Source organism: Glycine max, chromosome 14 (genome assembly GCF_000004515.6).
Source record: "Glycine max cultivar Williams 82 chromosome 14, Glycine_max_v4.0, whole genome shotgun sequence".
In the NCBI taxonomy this organism is placed as follows: domain Eukaryota; kingdom Viridiplantae; phylum Streptophyta; class Magnoliopsida; order Fabales; family Fabaceae; genus Glycine; species Glycine max.
This window is the reverse complement of record NC_038250.2, coordinates 31,411,970-31,438,140: the sequence shown is the minus strand read 5'-3', so window position 1 is coordinate 31,438,140 and position 26,171 is coordinate 31,411,970. Positions and strand designations below refer to the sequence as shown.

At 38.9% G+C, this 26,171-nt stretch overlaps 2 protein-coding genes across 4 annotated transcripts; one reads left to right on the top strand and one right to left on the bottom strand.

Moving 5' to 3' along the window:
* Window positions 1-11,488: 11,488 nt before the first annotated feature.
* LOC102663285 (uncharacterized) lies at window positions 11,489-12,010 on the bottom strand. Its single transcript, XM_006596722.1, has one exon. It carries the CDS (start codon window positions 12,008-12,010, stop codon window positions 11,489-11,491), a length of 522 nt encoding a protein of 173 aa, XP_006596785.1.
* An 8,794-nt stretch (window positions 12,011-20,804) lies between these two features.
* Window positions 20,805-25,697, top strand: LOC100789579 (rab GTPase-activating protein 22). 3 transcript variants are annotated; one of them, XM_014767015.3, is made up of 6 exons: window positions 21,147-21,289; window positions 21,463-21,632; window positions 22,605-22,740; window positions 23,116-23,165; window positions 23,405-23,458; window positions 23,946-25,697. In XM_014767015.3, the coding sequence occupies exons 2-6, from the start codon at window positions 21,463-21,465 to the stop codon at window positions 25,189-25,191; spliced, it is 1,656 nt and encodes a 551-aa protein (XP_014622501.1). In that variant the 5' UTR covers window positions 21,147-21,289; the 3' UTR covers window positions 25,192-25,697. The 3 variants fall into 3 exon arrangements, with proteins under 3 accessions (XP_014622500.1, XP_014622502.1, XP_014622501.1); XM_014767014.3 differs by lacking the exon at window positions 21,463-21,632 and having other exon boundaries at window positions 20,805-21,289; XM_014767016.3 differs by lacking the exons at window positions 21,147-21,289; window positions 21,463-21,632 and adding an exon at window positions 20,806-21,055.
* The last annotated feature ends 474 nt before the right edge of the window (window positions 25,698-26,171 follow it).

Genomic DNA, 26,171 nt, shown 5'->3' with positions numbered 1-26,171 from the left:
GCCATTTGTCCAACATCCTATTCTTGATAACTCACTTCTCTCTAAAAAGACAAAATGAGGTCACATGAACGTCTATATTTTTACTTGAAAACACAGTTAATCAAATGTCTTTTTATTTTTTATTTTGAAACTTATTTTTTATTTTGAAACTTATTTGTTTTGAACTTTACTCTTTGTTTTACGACACCCCCACCAACGTGCAAGACGAGTAATCTCTGATTGAACAATCTTAGAAGTCAACACTCAGGAGCGCAGGTCGCTTGAGCAAACAGACCAATGGCTTGCACCCACATTCCAGTGAAATTTGAATAAGCAAACATGCGTTTGTGAGAGGATGAGGGACAAAGATATCAACTTTATCCATTTCATTTAACATTGTAACTGTGGTTTACAATAATGGCATAAACTTGGAAATCCTGATGAGTCATTAGAGGCACCTAACAACAGCCTTCAAAATTGCCCCATGTATGGCATCTCTTGTCAATGTCAGGATTTACACGCAATTCTCCTCAAATTTCAGCCAGCCCGCATCAATTAGACCTTGCACCTTACGCTTCGGGGTCGTACAATGCCCAATGGAATGCCCCGGGGCTCCTCCATGATAAGCACACATTGCGTTCGAGTCGTATCCTTAGAAAAATGGAGGTTGAGGAACCTTGGTTGGGGTTATGGCTACCATTGATTTATCGAGTAGATATGGGAGCAAGTCAGCATAGGACACTGGAATTGGGGTGAATTCTACAGGCTTTCTCGCTGCAAAATTCATTTCTTGGTTGGTGTTTTTGGTTTGTGCTAAAGGTGGTCTTCGTCATTGGAAGTGCGGTAGACAGGCTTTGTGGTTGATTTAGGGATGGCCTTTGTGGATAACTGGGTGGTGGGTAAGGAGGAGGTTTGTTCTTGGCTGAGTAATGACATTGTTGGGTTGGTGGGAAACTTGGCCGTATAGGAATGGCAGTCACAGCATGGGTTTCTCCCTCTTTCTCACCCTCTTCATTTGCCCCAGTTTTCTCAGTCGTCCTAGTAGGATGATCAAATTTGCCTCTTTTCGGACCCACATTGATCCTTTCACTGGCGAAGACCAAATCTGCAAAGCTTTGAGGGTGCGTAGCCCACCATCTATTCATAGTAGAGTACCGATAATGTGTCTACCATCATGATTATCGTCTCCCTTTTTGCACATGTTCTGTAGTTGCATCCTATCCGGAACCATATCAGAATAGTACTGATACTGCCTAACGAAGGCAACCATTAGGTCCTTCCAAGTATGGACTCGGGAAGGTTCCAAGTTAGTGTACCAGGTAACAGCTACCCCAGTAAGACTTTCTTGGAAGAAATGTATTAGCAGTTCCTCATCTTTGCGTATGCCCTTATCTTCCGACAATACATCTTTGGATGGTTCTTGGGGCAAGTAGTCCCCTTGTACTTGTCAAAGTCCAGCACCTTGAACTTGGGAGGGGTGATGATATTGGGTACTAGGAACAACTCTTCTAGGTTAGGAAAGGCATAATCTTTACCTCCTTCAATGGCCCTGAGCCTTTCCTCTTTCCCATTTCTGCCATAGCATGAGGGTTTTTAACCGTTGTGGAATGTGAGGGTTGTGGTTGTGGGTGACACTGAGGGCCCTCCAAAGTGTTTTGCAGGGGTATACCACCAACTGCTTGCCCTTCAGTGGCATACCCGAGGCAAGGCTCGAAGTCGGCTAGATTGTGGTGGGGAATTTCATGTGTCTCCTCCATGGGTCGAGAGACATGTGCATGATCAGATTGAGGTTGTTGGCTCTTAATGAGTATGGGAGTGGAGTTATTGACATCCTCATTGGGAATGTACGCCACATTGGGTGGTGTATAGTTTGGGAGGCAAGCCATATGGTGGGAAGGCGTGCTTGTTTTGAATTTGCACATCATGGGGTCATCCGTACTTCCCAAATCTTTGCCTACCATATTTGAGGTTGGATGATTCATTTGCTTGAGGCCAGATGGGAGCATCGGGTTCACCTTAGCGACAACGCTAGTAGCGGCAATTCCAACCGCATTGGCTTCCATTATCTTCTTCATGCTCATCATGGCCTCCATCATTGTGGCCATTTTCTCTTTAATGGCCTCCATGTCGGCCTTCATCTTCTCTTGTATCTCCTCTACTTCACCCATTACTCTAGCTCTAGCACAAGTTCGGTGAGGGCACCGTAAAGCATGTGTTTTTTTTCTTTTTTATAACAATGATTAAGTTCTCTTTTTTTTTCAAGGAAAGAATGTAATGAGCAATGCAACCAATGAAAAGTATGAATGTATGCGAATGATGCATAGTTGAAGTATTGCGAATTTTTACGCAGGACATGGGGTTGAATCAATTTAAATTTTCAACATGGTCCATGACATCTTTGTCAAGGTGAAGCTGGAAGTAACAAGGATATCAATAATCCTAAACGTGTTTGGCAGTAGACGAAGCAATGATGTAACACGATCCATCTTTTGCCCCAATTTTTGCAAGATGGTCACTTCCATGCTTCAACTTGACTCGATGAACCTTTTCGTAAAAGCGGGAGCTTGGTTCAACCCCATATCCCAGGGAATGGAAATTTTGATTGCCAATACTTCAACAACATTTCATAGGGATGAAAGACTCGAGAATACGCATGCTATGCATGGAAAATGTAATTATGAGATTGAGATGCCCGAAGAAACATCCTTTCTTAGTTAAACATGCATTAGGTACCATGTTCAATCATTTTGTTTTTAAGTGAAATGGGTTTATGATCCCAACATGGTTGGCTCATGGTACCGAATATATGCAGCGTGAATTTTCGTACTTCCCTTTTTTTTTTGTTTTTGTTTTGTAGAGGAAAATACAAGGATCATGTATGAGCAAACAAAAAGTATGTTGAACGCATATGATGATGCAATGACTCATGCAAAATGGGAATGTGATAACGGAAAAATGCAGGAACGATATGTTCATTATGATGCTGAAGAGATGTTTATGTGGTGCATGATATGAATGCATTTTACGGACACGAGAGCCCGGAAAATTATCTCTTCTTACTTGCGCATTTGGGGGCGCAGTGCCCCATGTGTACAATTAAGAAGGTGATATGGACCTTCCGGCTTCCCGTGACAAAGGACGAGACCAACATACAATGCATGCTAGAGATAAAATGCGGGAGTGATTTGATTCGCACTGATTTTTGGAGTAAAAACGTGGGATAAACTCATCTTATTCAAAAAGTTATAACTAGTCAAGATCTGAGCGACAATACAAACTTCCTAGCGGTTTCCAATCATATGGTCCATTAAGTCTATCATATGCTGACAATAGCTGAGAAGTCCGTGGATCTCCTCGGGGGTGGAGTAGGTGTCCGCCACTGCTTTGGCCTTGGCTAGCAATCGGGGAAGTTCATGACTCCTGTTCAAAGTAAGAGCAAATCGGTCGGTCCACATTGTTTCCTCTTGGTGCAATGAATCAATTACCCTTTCCCTTGCTTCCCTTTCTGCTGATATCTTGGCGTACTCATCCTCTAGCCTTTGCTCGTGAGTCGCCGCTAGATTTAGCTTCTCTTTGCACTTATCGATGATGGCCCACATATTCCCTTCAGTCTCGCTTAACTGTTGGGACAAATTTCTTTTCGACCTAAGGCAAACCTTTAGCTCGTCCTTCAAGATCATGCCTTTGACCCGTGATGATTCCTTTCACCTCTTCGGAGCTTGAGCTCACTATTGCTGCCCTATAAAGCCCCTCAAAACTTTGCTTTGGTCGTGTTCTTCCTTTCGGGCCTTCTTGGTTTCTCGTTCCAAGGCTTCAGCTGTGGCCATATTGACGTCCCTTAGTTCATCATACTCTTTTCAGACTTTGATGGCTATGGACTTGAACTTCTCTTCGACTACCCGGGCTCTTTCAAGCTCTGCCTTTAGGGCTTGTACCTCATCACTTTCTTCCGAAGCTTTAACCTCATCGTCTCTCACAGTCTTTAGATTTGGGAGCCAATCCAATCCTTGTGTTCGGACTCTCAGCCACTTATGATAGCCGCCGATGATCCCATTACTGCTTCCCCTAAGCTCTCTGTCCTTTCTTCATGCCGCATCCCATGCCTTGCGAACTCCTTGGAGTACCCTCGCGTTGTGGTCACTGAAACCCCGTGCGATGAAAGGCGTGATGCTTTCGTCTGATGGCACTCCTCTCATGGGGTAGCCAAGCTGTCTTATGGCGAGGATGGGATTATAATTAATACAACCCCTTGTTCCCATCAAGAAAACATTTGGACATCCTTCGCATGAAGATAGAATCCTGATTCTTCCTTCCTTCTAGCGAGGGAACCAATTAACAGGCGCCCCTCCATGCTAGCCAAGAGTTGGTCCCAATTCGCCTTTCCTTTTTCGACGCACGAGCAGTGACCTTGTAGCGGATAGACGGGCCTACCTTCTTGGAGAAAAGGGTGTGAAACCAGCCACACATAGAGAGCCAGTGCACAACAAAAAATTCTTGCGTCACTCTTTTCACATCCCCGGTCGAACGTGTCATACATGGCCAAAATGGCGACGACCGGGCTTTCCTTGCCATGATGAAAGGCGAGGAAAGCGTCAATCACTGCTAGGTCCACTAACCCTTCCATATTCGGAAAGAGGACAACTCCAAAGATCAAAAGCGCCAAGATGTCAATAAAAGAAAGCCCATTCGCCTTGATTTTCCAAGGCCTTTGCCCTTTCCTCCAAACACTTCCTTGATACTCCGACTACCCCATTCCTATTTTTCTTTACCTGGTTCAACTCTTGTGCTGAGATTTTCACTACCTTGGCAACTCTTGTCGTGGAGGGATAGAACCCAGAGAAAAGATATGGCTTCCTTCCTCCCAGTGGGCATCCCAGGATTTCTTCAAACTCTTTCACAGTCGGCACTAGCTGGAAGTCCTCGAATGTGAAGCACCTTAGGGGCTGGTCATAATACTGGGAAAGGGATGCAATCGGTTCCATGGAGACTTCTATCCTAGCTAGGTCCCAAATCTTACCATAGGCTTTGCGGAAGGTTTGCTATTGAAGTTGACCCATTAATTGCCCCAACTCTCGTAAACTAGTGACCTCTAAGCTCTTGATTTTGACTTGATAGAACCTCTTTTTAAGCGAAGGCTTTTGACTTGATCCCATGTTTTACTAAAGTGAAATAAAATCTAGTCCGAATCAAAACTCCGACATCTATCATGGGTGGAATGGATGAATGCATGAAGAAATGCATATGACACAGATGCAATTTACGAATACGGGAGCCCGAGAAATTGTTTCCTTCTTGGATACAACGTTTGGGCAGCATGGCACCCAACGTATGTTTTTTTAAGAAGGCGACACGGACCCTCCGTCGGTTTGCTAAAGTGAGGGGATCAAAGACGAAACCCACGCATGATGCATATGCGAAAGGCACAACACGGGGATGTACATAGTACGACAATATTCACAAACAAATATAAGCAAAAGGGTATATGATACTTATGCATGGCAGTGTGAAAAATGGCACGCAGCGTGTTTGCTCCGTGCCCCTATTTAAGGGACCTATAAGGGAGAGAGCTAACTAGGCTTTTAGTGATAACCCCCAAGGTAGTCATATCTCTCTTGATGGTTTCTAGAGGTATCATCCCCTTCGAAGAACATACTACAGCAGTAGGGACTACTAGCAACAATATGTTTTCAAAGAGAAAAACTCTAGATGAGGATTCACTGTAATCAAGCAAGTCGGAGACCTAGCATGATCACGGATTCACCTCCACTCCTTATGTTCCCACGAACCCGGGTATAGGGCCCTTTTTCAACTCACCGTGTGTGCAAATAGTGTTAGTGTTTGTGTGCATTAAATGAATAAATATTTACCTCATGCATACAAAAATGCACTAAAAGCATCAAAGAGTTATATATACAAGAACATAATAAAGAGAAACCAACAAAGAAGTCATGGCAAAACTTTGCACAAGATTAAATGGCCTAACTCTCTAAAAACATTCCCCAGTGGAGTCGCCAACTGTCGCAACCTACCCTTCGGTGGGAGGGCGACGCGTGACTCGCGGGATGCGTGTTCCACGAAAGGAATACGCGCGGAGTCGCCACCAACGTTTATTTGAGGAAAACATCAGAAAAACCGGAAAAGACGCGATCTACGAACTTTTAAGTGAAAGGCTCGGGAGTTGTATTTACGCGCGGGGAAGGTATTAGCACCCCACACGTCCGTCACAAGGGACGGCAGCCTTTAATCGAATGTGCAAACATGACTTTGATTTTTACGTTCCCTTTTATGTCCTTATATCCTTTATACCCTTTTTATATTTTTTTCTCTTTTTGTGGTCGACAAGGGTGTTTCCCTTTGCTCCTACGTATTCCTCAATTGGGATGAGAAAATCAGACCTACGTAGTTCTTTCTTATGCGTGAATCAAGTGATTCTTTTTACTTGAAAGGTGATCATTTTAAGGCGTTGGACCTTAAAAATGACCCATTTTACTTAATAAGAAATTGAAGTGATAAACTTTCAAAAACCTATTTTTGTGGACGAGCTTGACTAGGCGAGTTGATTTTAGCCTTAGTTTCACCTTAGTTATTAGTCAATTCGATTAAGAATGAGAAATCCCAAAGAGAAAACGTCCGATTGATTTTTCGCTTTACTTTACTAAAAAATATTTTTTTGATTATTATATTATTATTTTACCTCTTTTTTTTATTTCCAACGTGGTTACGGCACGACCGAACGGTCGAAATTCATTTTAAACGAAATTAACGGATGATACAATTCAAACGATCGGTGGAAATTTATTTTATTTTTAGATTAAGCGAGAAATGACTTAAATAAATGGCTTAAGCACATCAAAAGGGAAGAAAAGAAAACTGAAAGTAAACGAAATTAAAGTGAAAGTACACAAAACAAGAAATGAATTGAAAGTCTCGGATTCGAAAACTTACCCGTTGAAGAACGAAGAACGAACGAAGAACGGATGAAGAACGGTGAAGAACGACGAAGAACGATGAAGAATTTCCACAAAATCGCTTACGAAAGCGTTACAAAAGCACTTCGACTAGATTTTTCTTCACGAAAACGTGTTTTTTGCCCAAAATAGCCGAAATGCATAGCCAAAGGGGTCTTGAACATTTTGAAACAGCTCCCCCCTCCCCTATTTATAGAAAAAAAAGGAGGTGCTTGCCGCCCAAAGACTTAATGAAGAAGATTTCTAAGCGCACCCGAATTACTAAGTTCACCCCCCTTTTCGTATTTTACGGAAAAGTTACGGAAGCCTTACGGAAGTGTTTTCGAATTTGATTTTCATCTTTTTTCTCTTCCCTTTCAGCAATGTTAAGTGGAATATGCTTACCCGAGGTTTTCGGAAATTTTACGGAAGTATTACGGAAGCCGCGGAAGCCCCGGAAACCATTTTTCAAAAACGTGGAGGAGCTTGCCGCCCAGTTGCTTCCTCCTTAAGCAACCCAACTTCCAAAATGTTCCGGAAGGGCCTAGATTTGAATTGCTATTTACACCCCTATCTTGATAAGTTCACCCCCCCTTACCTTTTTTGGTGATTCTTTTTTCGTAAAGTTACGGAAACTTACGAATCTCGTAACGATACTTGTTTTCTTTCCGTAATGTTACGGAACCTTGCGGATTACATAATCATCCCCTCTTTTGACTTACGGAATGTTACGGAACCTCACTAATTATGCAACCATGCTTCCATTTGATTTCCGGTGTGTCACAGAACCTTACGGATTGTGCATCAGTATTTTCTTTTGATTTCCGGCATGTCCCAGAACTTCACAAATTGCCTAATGATGGGTGCCAAGCACCTCACAAGGACCAAACAAAAGTTGCATGTCATCAAGCAAAGGTCCCCGGACGAAATTAGGGTATGACATAAGGGAAGAGAGAATGCAAACACGTTTTATACTAGTTCGACAAAGTTCGTGCCTATGTCCAGTACTCAAGCAACCCACTTGAGATTTTCATTTCTCTTTGTAAAATCCTTTTACAAAGTTTGAACCACACCGGGATAACCCATCCCTTGTGTTCAAGAATCCTTACAACTTAAGAGACCCTCGGTCCCTTAAACAATCTCTTTGTATAAGAAGACAGAAGAGGAATTCTCTCTTGAAGAGAAGCATATTACAATTGAAGTCCATGGATGAACTCTTAATGGATTTGCAAGTATTTGCCCAAGAGCGTTTCTTTTGAGAGAGCATTTGTAAATGAAGTTCTCTTGGAATCTCTTTCATTGCTTTTTGAAGTCAAACACACACACATATATATATATAGGCCCTTCCTGCCTTTTCAAAATGGTTTGAAGAGATGTGTCTTTTCAAAAAGTTTTTCTGAAGTTTTCTCACTGGTAATCGATTACAGGTTTCTGGTAATCGATTACACAATTATATTTTGAAGGCTTATGACTTTTGAATTTGAATTTCCAGAGTTCCGTTGTGGGTAATCGATTATAAACATATGGTAATCGATTACATGTTCAAAATTTAAATTCAAAACCCTTTTCAACAGCAATTTCTCAAACTTCCCTTCTGGTAATCGATTACACTTCCTGGTAATCGATTACCAGAGCCTTGCATGACTTTGAAACCCTTTGTTTTGAGGCAAGGCTTGGTCCTTAAGAAATCTTGAATCAAGGCTTTGTTTGTTGAAGCAATCTTGTATTAATCTTGAAGCAAATGTTTATCCTTTGAAGTAGCCTTGTTTGATTCTTCTTTGGCATCATCAAAATCATGTATACATACATTCACATTGGAAGAACTGGAGTTGCTGGTGGTGAAGGGAGAGGAAAGGTAGAAGGAGTTGAGGTATGGGGAGCTGAAGTAGATGGTGCCTTAGATCCTCTGGCCCTAAATTTGTGGGTTCCCCGAAAAGTGACCGAAGGGTCATCCAGGTTCCAACAATTCTTTTTAATATAAGCCAAATTAATGGCTGGGCTCAAGGATTCAAAGGTCAGAGAATCAGATGTGACTCCTCGGGCCATGCATAAAGCTGTAATAAGGGCTGGAAAACCTAGCCTCGAGGAGTCATGTTGTGCTATAAGAGAGATTTGACCTGAGATGAGGGACCCCAAGTTCATATCCATCTTCATGACGAGCCCATATATCAACTTAGCCCTATCCAGAGTAATGTTAGAAGTGTGGGATGTCGGGGCTAAGTTTGAAAAGGATAGAACACTCCAGGTCTGGGCCAGAGTAGTCAGATTCTTCCTCAAGATCTTCAGAGGCAGCCCGTCTGCATTCAACTCAAATCCTCTCCAAGGGAGACATAGACGAGCTGCAAGCTCTTGAGGAACAGGCCTCAGATTAGCAAACCTGGAGTAGGCGGGCAAGCTCTCCTCTTCCTCTATGACCACTGGTGTCTTCAAGAAGGTGTTGAGGGTGTCAGCATCAAATTTAATTAGGTGCCCTCGCACCCTTACCTGCTTAGGCAATTTGTCTTCAGGGCCATCGAGGTTAGAATAAAATTCTTTAACAATAGCAACATCAATACTTCCCTCTGAGAAGTTAGTGAGCTCCTTATGCCAGTTCCGCCTCTCAACTTCCCTTCTAAATTCATCAAATTCAGCATAGAACAGCTTCACATTCATTTCCGGAAAGATTTTCCAGCCAAGAATATTGTCTGCATATCTGTCCCAGGCATTTTGTGATGTGAATTTTGATCTGTCATATCGTGCCTGGGACACTGAAGCTGGTGCCTTCCTTTTATGAGAAGCCATCTGCAAAACAAAAGAATCAAATCACAAGATTAGACAGGAATTATTCAAATTGAAAAAAAGAAAATAAAACTGACATTAAGGTTAGGCGCTTAGCGCGCCTTATGAAATTTACTCATGCACTAAGCACGATAGACACGCGCTTAGCGTGTGAACACATAAAATATTTTTTTTCTCCAGAACGCTAAGCGCAATTCCACAAATTTTTAAAATAAAGAAAGATTAGCGCTTAGTGCGGAGAGGCGCACTTAGTGCAACTACTAAACTAGACAGCACAGGCTTAGCGAGCAGGCTCGCTAAGCCCAATTCTAAGAAATTTGAAAACAGAGACATAATATCGCTTAGCGTGACATGCACGCTAAGCGCGCAACATAAACACAAAAATCCTAAGTGTCTGACACACAGTACTCACTTAGCGCACAGCCGCGCTTAGTGAGTTCAACAAATAACTCAACATAGAAGATGAACGTGCTTAGCGCAACAGCTGCGCTTAGCGCGTTCATCTGGAAATCCAGAATCTTCAACAGAAGCAATGAACTCGCTTAGCACAACAAGGGGCTTAGTGCGTTCATCGTGATTTCCAGAAAACTAGGGGTTTCTCACCCCTTCTCATAGGCCCCTATCGGGCCATCAAACCCTAATCAAAACAAGCACATTGTGACTACAGTACAACCCTAAAGCTATTCTAACTAACAACTAACCTAACACTAAGCATAAACAGAAATTCTACCTAACAATCACTAAGTTATCTATCCTAAGGTTGAAAACTTAGAAAGAAAATGAAGTAAAGTTAAGAAACTTACTTGGATTGTGTAGATGAATGCAAAGAATAGCAAATGTGTAGGAATGCAGGGAGATGAAGCAAGGTGAGGGCAGATGCAGTGAATGGCCTTAATGCACAACAAGAGTGAAATGGTAACTACCTAAGGCAGGTACCTTATAATCTTTGGCAGTTTCGTATGGTGCGCTTAGCACACAGCTGCGCTTAGTGTGTCCATATGACGTTTGAGTTTTAAAATCCCATGTGCTTAGCGCATCTGCTCGCTAAACCTAATTCAAAATGTTAAAATTCCAGAGAAGCTTATGGGCTTAGCGCACAAGGTCGCGCTTAGTGGGTATTGCAGCTTTGATTAGTCCTGCAACTTGCGCTTAGCCGCCAAAGGCTGCACATAGCGAATTAATGCTCATTAAATGCAGTAGTGTACCACGCTTAGCGTGTCACTCGCGCTTAGCGCAATTCTAATAATTGCAATTCCATAGAAGGAATTGCGCTTAGCGAGCATTCGCGCTAAGCCCAATTTGAAAGAATTAAAGTCCAAAGAGGTTTTTGGGCTTAGCGCTAAGCACTTGCTTAGCGAGACCATCCAGTCAATGATCAGGGGTCAAGGCGCTGAGTGCAAACAACAGCTCGCTTAGCGTGTGAAGGAAATGGCGCTTAACGCAAGGGTTGCGCTTAGCACGTGGACCCCAGAAAATTTTCTAAGTTATTTTTTTGTCCATCTCTTCACAAAACTTATAAACCCCTTTTTCATTATTAAACATGCTGAAAACACACAATCACAAGCAATCTAACTGAACTAGAATGCAAGAAAAACAAAATTAAAAAGATTGGGTTGCCTCCCAGTAAGCACTTGTTTAACGTCATTAGCTTGACACATAATTCTTTGTTATCCTGGATTAATCTTGGTTCTCTCCTTCAGAACCTTCTCATCAAACTCCTTCACCTGTAAACAAACATTTTGGTCCAGCAATTTTCTTTCTTCATTAAATAGATCAAAGCTAATCTATTGGTCTTCAATACCCATTTCTAACTTTTTCTTTCCCATGTCCACTACACAGCTTGCAGTAGACATAAATGGACGTCCCAAAATTAAGGGAATATTTGCATCTTCCTCAATGTCCATTACAACAAAGTCAGTAGGAAAGATAAAATGCTTGACCCGAACCAGAACATCCTTAATCACTCCATAAGGTCGGGTGATGGAGCGATCTGCTAACTGTAAAGTCATCCTAGTAGGCATTATCTCCAACTCTCCAAGTCTCTGGCACATGGAAAGTGGCATCAAATTAATACTAGCTCCCAAATCAATAAGAGTTTTGCCAACAAAAACTTCATCTATAGAACAAGGTATAGTGACACTGCCTGGATCTTTATGTTTTGGTGGAAGGATACGTTGAATTACGGCACTGCAGTTTCCCTCCACAACTATGGTGTCACTATGGATGTACTTGTTCTTCCTAGTTAGCATGTCTTTCAAAAATTTAGCATAGAGCGGCATCTGTTGTAGAGCTTCTCCAAAAGGCATGGTAATTTCTAGCTTCTTGAAAATATCCAGAAATCTAGCTAGATGTCTTTCGTTGTCTTTCCTAGAAGGTACCAAAGGATATGGTACTTCTCTCCCTTCAGTTGAAGATGCTTCTTTCTTTATCTCTCTAGCACACTCACTCTTGCTTTTTCTCTTCTTTTCTTTTCTCTCTTTTTCTTTTTCAATTTTCTCATTTTTTTCATTTTTGTTTTCTTTCTCCTTTTCTTTTTCTTTTTCCTTTTTTTTCTTTCTCACTTATTTCTTTCTCACTCACACTTATTGGTATCTATTTCTGTTGATCATCTTCTACTTCCACTTCTTCCTCAGTCTCACTCAAAGGTTCCATCACTGGATCAATTGTTGGCTCAGTCACCAGCTGTTGTTTTTCTTCACCTATCCTCATTTCTCCTTCATTCATTCTCACCATTCTACTTCTAGTCATAACAGCCTTGCACTCCTCCTTAGGATTCTTCTCTGTGTTGGCTCCAAAGCTGCTTGACGGTCGGTCTACCAATTGTTTTGCCAATTATCCCACCTGGACTTCTAGATTCTTGATGGCTGACTCTGTGCTCTTTTGATTGGACATGGATACTTGCATGAACTGAGCAAGAGTCTCTTCCAGCTTTGTTGTTCTGTCATAGAGACTAGGCCCTTGTTGTTGTGACCTGCTAGATGGTCCACCCTGGTCTTTATTGAACTGATTGCTAGGGTGAGTTCTCCACTATCCCTGTTGCTGATTATATTGTTGGCCATGTTGAAATCCAGAATACCCACCTGCATTAAATTTTGGTCTTGGCTAGTTCCCCATATAGTTCACTTCATGTGCTATATCTTCTGTGGGAATGCAGCAGCCATAATCATGTGCTCCACCTGCAAAACAGAAGAGGGTGAAGGTTGTCCAGAATGTAATTGGGTTGGCAACTTACTCAATGTTTCTATTAATGCTTCAAGTTGCTTGGATAGCAACTTGTTCTATGCCAACAATGCGTCCTGTGATGTGAGCTCCAGCAGGCTTCTTTTGGTTTGGATGTGTGCTCTATCACGTAAAATTGCATGGTCACTAGCAGCCATATTTTCAATCAATTCCATGGCTTCTTCAGGGGTTTTCAATTTTATTTTTCCCCTGCATAAACATCTAAAAGCTGCTTGGATTGTGGCCTTAACCCGTCAATGAAATATTGAGATGGATTGGTTCAAAAAATCCATGAGTAGGCATCTTTCTTAGTAACCCACGAAATCTTTCCAAAGCCTCACTCAAGGACTCGTCTGGAAATTGATGAAAGGATGAGATGGCAGCTTTTCCTTCAACAGTCTTAGACTCTGGGAAGTATTTCTTCAAAAAAATTTCAACCACTTCATCCCAAGTCTTAAGACTGTTACCTTTAAATGAATGGAGCCATCTTTTCACCTCTCTAGACAAAGAAAATGAAAATAAGCTCAATCTAACAGCATCCTCAGGCACACTAGCCAATCTAACAATGTTGCAAATCTTAATATAAGTGGCTAGATGTGCATACGGGTCTTCATTGGGCAAACCATGAAACAAATTGTTCTGAATCAACTGAATTAATGAATATGGATAGGTTATGTTCTGTGCTTGAACCTCCGGCCGCGCAATGCTAGTGAAGAATTGTGACACAGAAGTACTTGAGTAATCTTCTAGGGTCACTCGTCTTGGCTCATCAGCCATGATATTGGCTTCAATTAATACTGTGTGAGATTCCCCTTGTTTTGGAAAACTAGAAGATGCCTCAGAAGATAGAGGTTCTTCCTGAATTGTTGCTGCCTCAATGTCCTGCAAAAACTTTCTATTTCTTTTGGTGTTCCTTTTCCTGCAAGTTGCATTAATTTCTAAGTCTATGGGAATCAAAACACCTGTAGAAGACCTTCTTTGCATGCAAAACAAGCAAAACAGTAGTAAACGAATTCCAAAGAATAATAAATTCTACAGTAACTAAATATTCGCAAAATAACAATGAATCAATGAATAATGAATTAATGCCTTCAAACTGAACTAAGCTTTTCTAAATAAAATAAGTTCCCTGGCAACGGCGCCAAAATTATATGTTCGACCAGAATACTTGTTTACTCCCTCTTCCAAATTGGTATTACTTGTTTTTATATAGAAGTGGTCTTACCGGCAAGCGCACTGGGTCGCCAAGTAAAATAATTAAAACGGAATGAATCGAGTATCGAAAACAAAGAACTTGTTCATTTAGCAAAGTTTTGTTAAGTAAGCAGGCATTTGCAAACAGAAATTAATGATTGTGAATTAAAGCAAAAGTATGTTTTATCCTCAGTAAAAGCAATAAACGAGAACAAGTAAGTGTGAAAACAGATATCTAAAGGCGTTGGGTCCTCCTACTGAGTAAGTTGATGCAATTAAAGATGTTTTTCTAATTAAAGATGTTCCCATGTTCTATGCAGAGGAAAAAAATACCAAACACTGACTCCTCCAGCGTTTGCACTAATTTAAATCAAACTTCGTTCGCAGATCCCTCTTGTTGAACTTAGCCTAATTTAAACAGCATTATACTTACAACATAATAAAGAAAACTAAAACCCTACACACTATCCCTAGCAATGAAGTTATTCAGTCCCTACTCTATCAAGTTCTAAGGAAACAATATATTTTCCAATGCTAAAGTCCCTAACAACACACACAAATGGGTGATCAATCCACAAGCATGCATACAATAAGCATAGATAGAAGCAGTGAACACATAAAACAACCTTAATTAGATATGAAAAAGAGTTTACATCAACTACACAATAAGAATCCCCAACTGAGGATTTTAGCCTTTCATGGCAAGGAAGCTCCTTTTACACTGAAAAAGAGGAATCAAGAGAAATTGCTTGCTTACAAAGGAGTGGGGATGTCTCCTCCACCTCTAGGAGTCTCACAATCAATCAAAAACTCACTAATCTCCCTAAAAGATGAAAACTTGGCCCCTTGCTCTGCTCTACGCTCTTTGAAATTCACACTCTTCAGGCCTCTGAGTAGTGAACAGTTCTCTTGGCTCCCCCTCACAATTTTGTGCAAATCAGGCTTTAAAAGGGCTTCCTGATCTCGACGTTGCACTTAGCGCCATTCTCGCGCTTAGCGTGAGTAAGTGAATTTAAGCTTAGCGCCAATCTTGTGCTAAACCTGGAAAGCGACAGACGACTCGCTTAGCGAGCTGATAACGCGCTAAGCGCGTGCTTGCGTAGCAGATGTCTTTCCAGATTCCCCTTTACTCGCTAAGCACACTGGTGCTGGGCTTAACCGTTGATGCGCGCTAAGCGCATTGAGCTCGCTTAGTGCGATGACTCCTTTGGCACTTCTTCAAAATAGCTCCTTTTTGCCTGAAATTAAAGAAAATTAAACATTAATTCCATGTAAAGAGGCTTCTACTAAGCAAAGATCAAAACAAAGCAATTTTATTAACAATCCTACCAAAAATAACCATAAATTGCGAGATTTATATACATTTTGGAAAACTTTTCTATACAAAAGTTAGTCATAAACGATGACTAACACCCAGCCACTTATGAAGTTGTCATGGGAACAAGTTTGAACTTTTTGCTTCCATAGGTGAGGGTTATTTCATTGGTGAGACCATTGTGGATTGCTTTCTTGTCAAATTGCCATGGTCTACCCAACAAAATGTGCCCTGCTTCCATAGGGATTATATCACATAAAACTTCATCACATTAGTCTCCTATAGAAAAGGGTAGAATTACTTGTTGATTGACTATCATTTCCCCTTACTCATTGAGCCATTGAAGCTTGTAAGGCTTTGGGTGGAAAATGATAGTGAGACTCAACTTGGATACCAACCTTGTGCTACAATAATTGTAGCAAGACCCACTATTCACAATGAAAGAACAATTTTTGTTTAAAACCTTACATCTTGTATGAAAGATGTTCTCTCTTTGGGTTTGGGTTAGGTCACAAGATTGACTCCCAAGGAGCCTTCTCACCATTAGAAGATCACCTTCTCCATAGGGGTAAACCTTTTCAATATGCCATCAACCTTGGCGTCACCCTCACTTCCACTTGAGGAAGGATAAGAAGTAGCCTCCTCTTGGCTACTATAGATGTCTTGACCCCTCATGATCATGGTTTTCTTTGTGGGGTATTGAGAAGCAATGTGGCATTTCCCAATACATTTGAAGCACTTGATGTTACTAGTTTTATCTAGTGAAATAGCCTTTGGAGTGATTTCCTCTATGTTTTTACCCTTATCATCCTTTGGCTTAGAAGGTGGTACTCCTAACACACTTGGAGCTAGGTCCTTCTTTGTATAAGAGTAAGAGGTAGAGTTTTTAGAAGATAGCTTTCCTTTTAATTGTTGCTCTACCCTTATAAAAAGTTGAACTAGCTCATCTATGTCTTTATATGAAAGGAGTTCAACCTTGTCTCTTACTTCCATATTTAAACTACTTAGGAACCTAGCAATGCTTGTTCTCTCCTCATTCCTAAGTCCAGCTCTTAAAAGGAGTAGTTCCATTTGTTGCCTATATTCTTTGACACTCATACTCCCTTGTCTAAGCCTTTGGAGCTTGTCCATAAGCTTCATTTTATAGTAGGAGGTAATGTGCTTTTTCCTAAGGGCACTCTTAAGATCATTCCAATATTCTACTGGAGGATCCCTATGAATCCTTCTTTCCCTAACAAGGGAAGTCCACCAGTAGAGGGCATACCCTTGGAAGCTAAGGGTAGCCAATGGAAATTTTCTCTCTTCACTAATATAATGGCAATCAAAGAGTTGTTCGACCTTCATTTCCCAATCTAGGTAGGCCTCAACATTATCTTTTCCATGAAAATATGACAGGCTAATATTAACCTCTTGAGGCCTTCTATCCTTTTCTCTTTTTTGGGAGTGCTGTTTAGTATGTGACCTATGCCACCCTCCATAATAGTCGCTAAGTTCTTTATTTAAACTCTTGCAAGAGTCATGACTACTATAGGAGACATGTTTTTCTCTTTTCATTTCTTTCATTATTTTTCTTCTTTCTTCCTCTCTTATTGTCTCTCTTCATCTTGACTTATTTCTTCCACTCTTTTTTCTCTTTTTCTTTCCACAATTTAAGGGATCTCAACTCATCTAATATCCTATACAAGGGGTCCTTAGGAGTAGAACACTCACCATTAACACTAGATGAAGAATGAAGACTCATGTAGGTTCCTAAGTTGTGGGTCTTTCTTGTTGGGGGTTTGAAAACAAAAGGTAAAAGAAACTATGGATAAAAATAGCCAAAATATACACTAAAAGAGGTGTGAAAGATAAGGTAATTGGTAAAAAGCAAGCTATCTAGGCGGTTTGACAGTGGAAGGTAAAGGAAATTTTAAAGCAAGCTAGACGGTTTCCTATGTGAAGGCTTGGATGACCCTTTGGAGATCCCAATTGGCTTTTCACTTAGTCTACATGGTTTACACTAAGTTATTACACACAAATAGAGGTTTGGGTGGTCTCTTAGAGACTCCCAATTGCTTATGCTCAATTGTCTTGGATAACACAATTCAAGAGAGCTTAAGACTTATTTTGATTCTCAAATCTAGCCACAACTTCGCACCACAACTCAATTTTTTCATAGGCATCATATAGGAAACTTAGAAAACAAGAAAATTTCAACAACAAGACTACTTCTAGGAATTAATTTAGAACATGTTATGAAATAAATAGCATGCATGAATTAGACCCCAAATTCAAATGATAGGCTAAAAATTTCAAGAATACATGAACAAATGTATCTAGAATTCAATCAACAAAATCAAAATTCAACACACACTTAGAACATAATGTGACAATTATTATGACTAAACATGACTCTAAGATAACATGAATGAAGTGATTTACACTTAGATTTTTGTGCTTTCTTTTCTAATCAATATTTTGCAATAAAATTGAGATCTAAAGGTTCAGCACCAGAAGATTATGACTGAAAAATGATAGAATCTAAAATCAACACAAAAACATGATTCAAGAGTATATCTATAAAATTTGAATCATAGAAATGCAATAACAAGTGTAGATGTAAGATTTAATCAGTTTATTTTTTTGAATCTACTCTAAACAACACCAAACCACAAGATAATGGAGGAGATACATGGAGAAGAAAATGAAGAACAAGCAATTAAAGTGAACTGACCGAACTAAAGATAGAGGAAGCAAAAGAACATCACCTAGATGAAGATGCTCTGGTACCATATAATGTAGCTCCATGTAGAGCCTGTAGGCTTTGGATCTTCTTCATCAATAGAGTCCTTTGCTTCTTGAAGATCAATGGCGGTGGAACGGAGAAGGAGAAAAGGAGATTGGAGAATACACTTCAAGGAGAAGATGAGTCAAGAACAAGCTCACCACCATAGGAAGTCATGGATAAAAGCTTGAAGGTAGGAGAAGATGAGTGGAGGGAAAGGGAGAAAATGAAACAAAATTTTGAGAAAGAGAGGAGGGAGAATGAGGTTTAAACTTTGAAGTCTAATTTCTCAAATCATCAAAGTTGAAAAAATATACACACAATATCTCTATTTATAACCTAAGTGTCACACAGAATTGGAGGAAAATTTGAATTTCTATTCAAATTTCACTTGAATTTGAATTTGAATTTGTGGAGCCAAATTTGGAGTCAAAATTTCACTAATTATAATTAGTGAATTTCAGTTATGGTTCAATCCACTAATCCATGATCAAATTCAAGATTCTCCACTAAGTGTGCCTAGGTGTCATGAGGCATGTAAAGCAGGAAGGACATGCACAAAGTGTGACTATATGATGTGGCAATGGGGTGTAGCAAGCAAATGCTCACCCCTTAAGTTGGTCCGAAATTTAATTGGATTGGGCTTCTCGCAATTCAATTAAATTTCTTTTCCAACAAACATCAAATAGTGCACTTAATGCATGCGAAATTAACCCTCAATACAAAAACTAGTCCAAGTGCCCTAAAATACAAGGGCTAAAAAATCCTACATTACTAGGGTACCCTCCATATACTATGGAGCCCTAAATACAAGACCCAAAAATAGTGAAACCCTAATCTAATATGTGCAAAGATAAGTGAGCTCATACTTAGCTCATGGTTCCAAAATCTACCCTAAGGCTCATGAGAACCCTAAGGTATTCGCCTGCATCCCTGGCCCAATTTTCTTGGAGTCTTCTATCCAATGCCCTTTGGGGGTAGGATTGCATCAACGGACGTCTAGCCCTTAGCAGCCGGGCTCCCCTATAGACAAGTTATCTCTAACCTCTTAAATATTTGAATATACAATAACCATTTTATCTCTTGGCAGGTATTCAATTATCTACAAGCTACACATTATCTATAAGCAATACATTATCTCTAACTTTATCTATAAGCTATCAGCTATTATCTACAAGACGATAATTATCTGCAAAGGCTATAACATCCCTTACAAATAAGAACCCACAGTTTCATTCTACTCCTATAAATATTAGATTTCTTCGAACCCTTAACACACACCAGCACACGAGCAAACACGCCTATGTACTCACATCTCAAGCACACTATACACACTTGCTTGCGTACCTTCTTATACATTCTTGCTCATTCTCCTAACTCATATACTTACTTGAGCGTCAGAGTCTTTTGTTTTACAGGTCCTCCTCTTGTTCTCTTAACAAAGGAAATTCTCAAAGTCAACGTGTGAAGTCTAGAAGCCCATCTTAATCACGTCCACCTTGACGTGTGCCAACTCCAAATTTTGGAAAGTACAACAAGTTTTTTTTTTTTTTTTACATAAAAACTAGTATATATATTTTGGTGTACAATAACGTGATTGAAGTTAACATCTTAATCTAATTAATTTTTCAATCAATATATGTCTCTATACTTAAATTACTTAAAAAAATTTAAATCTTGCTATCTTTGAATAAGTTAGTTAAAAAGTATACAAGTAAATATTAAATTGTTATTGAAGATGATATGCAATGATTTTTTTTAGCATGACATTGGTGTAGAGTATTCACTAGTTTTGTTGATGATTATTCTCTATTGGAATGACTGGGCCACTTTTAGTATGTCTCTCCTTCCAATTATGTTTTTTTATCTATAGGACTTGAACCTAAGACCTTGCTTAAGGAAATTAAACATAATATTACTCGGATCAATGACTTATTCATGTATTTAATAATTAAGATATATAATATTTGATTTTTAAAAAAAATAAAAAATTATCTCTCGAAAAAAAAGTATCTTATAACAAAAAATTTGCCACGTTTAAACGCTAATTCATAATAAAGACATAAAATTGGATGTCTGAAAATACCATTTTACTCTTCGGAATCACACTGTTTTGGTTTTGGGCCTTTTGGCAGTGGCATGATGCGTACGGTTTTCTATTTTTCTTTTGCTTTAAATATATTTTTTTTCCTAATAACTAAACATTTTTTAATCTTCTATTCTTGTAGTTAATTTTTTTAATTTTAGTTTCAAGTAATTATTGAAAATTTTTTAATTTTGATTCTTATAAGTTTTTTTTATTTATTTTTAGTCTTTAAATTTTTTTCAATTTTATTTCATTTAATATTTTAATTATTTTATTAATAATTCTCATAAGCTGGTGGTGCTTATATTAAGGATCAAAATTTAAAAAAAAAACTAATAAGGATTAAAATTAAAAATATCAAGTTACATATACTAAAACAAGAAAATTATCTTAGGTACACCAAAAATGAAAATGTGACAATATATTTAAGTTTTATTTTTATAATTGATATATAATTTTTTTTAACTAACTAAATTTGCTGCTAACATTCCTATAAAGCCACATCGTGACATGTTATGATTGTAGATAGATGCTTCTTGGATTATATTCTTTCTTCCGTAGTCTTCCATCCCTGTATCCCACACCTTCGCCCCTACCCTTTGTCTTTTCACGCAGAGACAAAGAAAGAGTGAAAGACAAAAGCAAAAAGAGCCTCGCTTTCGTGGCGTTTGGGTTACCAGAAAGAAAAGCCAATCGAAACCGCGCAGAACAACGAGGTGGTGGAAGAGAAGGAGAAAAAAAAATATAGAGGGTCTTAGAGAAAGGGCATTGAGGTAATTCCACACCACGCCCCCTCTCTCTCCCACGTTCCACCCCATGTTCACATCATCCACCCACTTGAATAGCAACACCAGCAACAGCAATAGCGAAACCACCTTTCTCTCCGTCGGTGGCGGTGGCAAGTTCTGGCTAATGGCAGCCGCGGCCTCGCCCTCTACTCCGGCGGTGCTCTTCACCGCCCTCGCCGGCGTCGCCATCGTCGCTGTGATTTTCTACGGTGCCAGTAGGTAAAACCAACAAAAAGTATTTAAAACAAAAATCACATTAGAGCTTCCAAAACCTCTATCTCCGATTTCGTTTCACTAACCCAAAAGGAAAGCTTGTACGTGTATATATTTATATTCATATTTATTATATTTATTAAATAGATAGCAATTATTATTATTATTATTATTATTAGATGAATCCTCATCGACGAAGACACAATCCATCTTCGAATTCGTCTCCTTCATCTTCACCTTCTTTTAATTCTTCTTCTTCTTCAACGATTTCGTCTTGGACCCAATTGCGTTCGGTTCTATTAGTTGTTACCTCTTCCTCACCGGCTTCTTCTCGTTCTCCCTCTGATCGGTGAGTTCTTCTTCTTCTTCTCTCTCTCTCTTTCACTTGATTTCTTTCTCTTGCAACTCCTTTCGAACTCGGATTCTTCAATTGTTCTCCGTGTTTGTTGTTTCGTGCCAGATCTCTGTTTCTCCGCATCCCCCATTTTTTCCCATCATTTTTTCAAATAGTAAAATGTGTTGATATTCGAAATTGAAGCTCCTTTCCACTTGTTTACGGCTTTATCCCTGATCCTTTTCAGATCAACCAACGAGATCAAGTTTATGATTGCATTCGTGGATTCGTATGTGACAAACTACATTTATATTCTTCAACATAGGTTCCTCCCTCAAAGAATAAATTAAACTAAAAATTTACAAAAAAGGGTAAGTTAGCAGTCAATTGAATTACTAGTGAATTATATGCTGAGGTTAGTACTTAGCAGTGTTGAAAGTACGTAACTGATGGGACTTAGGAGCTTCTATTATAAGTTTAGAGTGATAGATCTTAACATGTGTAGTTTTTTTTTTTTTTTTTCATATGGAAATATAAGCTGGAGCATTAGTAGTGTGTAAGTTGAATACAAGCAGCGCTGGTTGCATTTAAGTGCTTTATCATTAAGGAATTAGGGCCGTTTTTTATGAAGCATTTCTCTCAAAAATCAACAGAAGTTAACAGAATAAAATGTTTGGAACTTGTGACACAGACTGTGTACCATGTAGAATTGTAGTTTGTGAAATGCTGAATTTTGGAGATGTTTATTCACTTCTTCACTGGGAAAGAAGAAAACCATAAAATGGCTTGAAAACCATAAATATTGGTTCTTGCTACAGCACTGTTGTTTACTTGTGGAAGAATATCTTTTCTGTGTGTACTTTTTTTTTGGATACAGTTGTGTGTTTATTTTTCTGCATCTCTAATTAGTCCCATGATCTTGGCTCATTATTCTCTTTTCTAAAACCAGGCAGTAGTAATTAATTTATTTTCCCCTTGTATTTATAGGGGTCGGCTTAAATCACCTTGGTCACAAAGGAAAAGAAAACATGCCCTTTCACCTCAGCAATGGAAAAGCATGTTTGCAGAAGACGGTAGATTCTGTGATGGTGGAAATAAGTTCCTGAAAAGAGTGCGCAGTGGAGTGAGTTTATCTATTCTTTTATGGCTTACATATATTTTTCGTCGCTGCAATTTTTTTTTCGTTTTAGTCCTTGTAAAATATGTTTGTTTTGTTTTTCGTCCTTAAAGTGCTTTAGATAACACTTTGAACAGTAAAAAAGTGCTGTAAACAGTGAAGAAAATGTTACCTAAAGCGCTTTAAGGATGAAAAACAAAAAAACACATTTTGCATGGACTAAAAGGATTTTTTTTTTTTTTGCAGGAATGAAAACGAAAAAAACGCTAAATTGCAGGGACGAAAAATGTATTTAATGTAAACCTTCTTTTATTTACACTTTAAAATTGTATTTTGTGTGCTTCTTTTTAGAATTAATTACATTATCAATTTCTGATGCAGGGTGTTGATCCTAGTATTAGGGCTGAGGTTTGGCCGTTCCTGCTTGGAGTGTAAGCTATTCATTTCTAGATGATCTTTACTACTTTTTTCTTTCATACATATGATGTATCCTGATTACTTTTAAGTTCATAGTTCTGCCTGATGTTTTGCTCCATGTTATGCATTTGGAAGGATCACGATTGCCTCATTATTTCTTTATTTAAGAATATTGGATTTTTTTTTTTTGCATGCATTTATTTATTCAGATAACATCCACACAGCTACTGATTCTACTCGTTCTTTTAAACAGGTATGACTTAGACAGCACCAAAGATGAAAGAGATGTTAAAAGAACTCAAAATAGGTGGGCATGCAAGTTTGATTCATTTCTTTTTGGTCATTAGACTTTATGTTTCATTAGACTTGTAAAATGTTTTTGATCCCTAATAAATATTCGATTTTTGCGTTTGCTCCCTAATAAATTTTTACTTTGTGTTGAGTCCCTAATAAATTAGCAAATTTTGTATTTGTTCCTTGATAAATTTTTTCCATTTATTATTAGTCAGGACTAAAACAAAATTCGCTAATTTATTAGGGAGTAAACACAAAATTCGCTAATTTATTAGGGATTAAAACAAAATATCAAGGACCAAAAACAAAAGTGTTCTTTTGTTAGGGACTCAACACAAAGCAAAAGTTTATTAGGAGCAAATATAAAAATCGGGTATTTATTAGGGATCAAAAACATATTTAAGCCAATAATTTATATTGTCTGGATTTTTCCTTCTTCTGTTTTTTGGTGATGGGGCTGTTAACATCATGATAATTTTATTGCTAATCTTATTATGAAGAAAGCAATATGAGAAACTCCGCAGACAATGCCAGAAACTCTTGAAGCAAAGCAATGAGAGAAATAAGTTAAATGAAGTTGGTGAAATCAGCTATGAGGAAGATGGTGGGAGCCTCTCTCATGATTCTGGTTCTGCTAGTTCTGATGATGCAGCAAGTGCTAGGGAATCTCTTTCTTGTGAGGATAGGAGCCCTGATGTTGAACATTCTGACAATCCATCCAGTGCCCTGTTGGAAGGAGATGACGTTCCTAATGCCAACAACACTGATGTTTCTACACTGGATACTGATTTTTCTGATTCAGACTCCTCAGAAGGACCTGAAGTAATTCAGACCGTTCCTTCTGATGATGTTCAGGAACATAATGATCTCGACAAAGCTTCTGAGGAAGTCTCTTCTCCCTCCAAAGCAAAAATCCCATCAAAGCTACCAACTTCTGAAGATTTTTCCACCTGGCAACGGATTATCCGACTTGATGCAGTACGTGCCAATGCAGAATGGAAGGCATATTACCCCTCTCAAGCTGCAGTATCAGACAGTAGGGCATGTCGTGCTGCTGAGGCTGTTGGCTTGAAGGATTATGGTCACCTAGAGGCTGGCAGAATCTTCCATGCTGCTCGGCTAGTTGCTATTCTTGAAGCATATGCACTATACGACTCTGAAATTGGTTACTGCCAGGGTATGAGTGACCTGCTATCTCCTATAATTAGTGTTATATCAGAGGATCATGAGGCTTTCTGGTGTTTTGTCGGATTCATGAAGAAGGCACGGCAAAATTTTAGGCTTGATGAGGTGGGTATTCGCAGGCAACTGGATATAGTTGCAAAAATAATTAAGTTTAAGGATGCCCACCTTTTTAGGCATTTGGAAAAGCTTCAGGCTGAGGATTGCTTTTTTGTCTATAGGATGGTGGTGGTAATGTTTCGAAGGGAATTGACATTTGAACAAACTCTTTGCCTATGGGAAGTAATGTGGGCAGATCAAGCAGCAATCAGGGCAGGTATTGGAAAATCTGCATGGAGTAGAATTAGGCAGCGTGCTCCGCCAACAGAAGACTTACTGCTTTATGCAATATCTGCTTCGGTGTTGCAGAAGAGGAAATTGATCATTGAGAAGTATAGCAGCATGGATGAGATCATTAAGGAATGCAATAGCATGTCAGGACATCTTGATGTTTGGAAACTGCTTGATGATGCACATAATTTAGTGGTCACCCTGCATGACAAAATCGAGACATCATTGTCATGACTACAATAAACAGGCTAGTTTACAATGCTATCATAAAAAAATATTTGGCTACCAGCTTTCTCATGTGCTTCTAAAATAAGCACTGGATCCGCAAGAACTATTGCATGCTATTCTGAGTTCTGCTGCTTAAACGTGCCACTGCTTATTTGCTTTTTTTTGTGTCGACAATGGTGGCTAATGTGTGGATGTTGTTTTCAAATGGGAATGTTGTCTTTTTGATTCGAATCAGGAGATCTTTTCCTCTTGGGCTCTACTAACTTTCGTGCCATCTGAATATCTTCGAACAACTCATCGCTTCTCCAGGATGCTTGATTTTCGAAGGTTACGTGAAGAGATGAAATTCTTAAACAGTTAAAGTTTTACTTGATTGCTTTTAGAATCAATATCATTTAGCTTTTGATTCAATTAGTAACTGTAAGTTTGATTTTTCCATGGGACCAATTAACTGTGGTTAACATTAATTTTTTTTAATAGAACAATAACGGGGTAAGGTTCTAAGGTTGGAAGTCACGCTTCTTTGAAATTATTGTAACAGTTGAAAAAGTTCATTTTTATTTATTTTCTTACTAGTTTTGAAGAACCCCGGATACCTTATTTAATTCACCTTTTAATTTTAAAAATGAATACTATTTTTTTTTACAGCAAAATTGAGCTTTCATTAATAGCTGGATTTGCTATGACACAAGATGTGGTGATCCATAGACAAACCAGAAAACAGAAATACATGATATAATTACATCTTCACATATATCCATATAGTGGTTCAGAATTTAAAAAAAAAAAAGACTACTATTGTAATATGGTCTCTAATAAGAACTGTTTTTCTATGTAAAAAATAATAATAAATAAAAATAAGAGCTTCTTTTTAGGGAATTCTTGGCTAGATTACTATCATACCACTCGTAAAATTCTAACATAAAAACTTTGATATTTGTTTGTGTTGGGTATTCATGGCTAGATTACTAGCATTGCAAAGTAGT

What these genes read in the sequence shown, in the direction of transcription:
- LOC100789579 (XM_014767014.3), top strand. Translation starts at nt 21,099, where the DNA reads ATGTTCACATCATCCACCCACTTGAATAGCAACACCAGCAACAGCAAT. An exon ending in TGAAAAGAGTGCGCAGTGGA is followed by an intron (nt 22,741 to 23,115) that starts GTGAGTTTATCT and finishes TTTCTGATGCAG; the next exon opens with GGTGTTGATCCTAGTATTAG. An exon ending in TGGCCGTTCCTGCTTGGAGT is followed by an intron (nt 23,166 to 23,404) that starts GTAAGCTATTCA and finishes TCTTTTAAACAG; the next exon opens with GTATGACTTAGACAGCACCA.
- LOC102663285 (XM_006596722.1), bottom strand. Translation starts at nt 12,010, where the DNA reads ATGCCTTTTGGAGAAGCTCTACAACAGATGCCGCTCTATGCTAAATTT.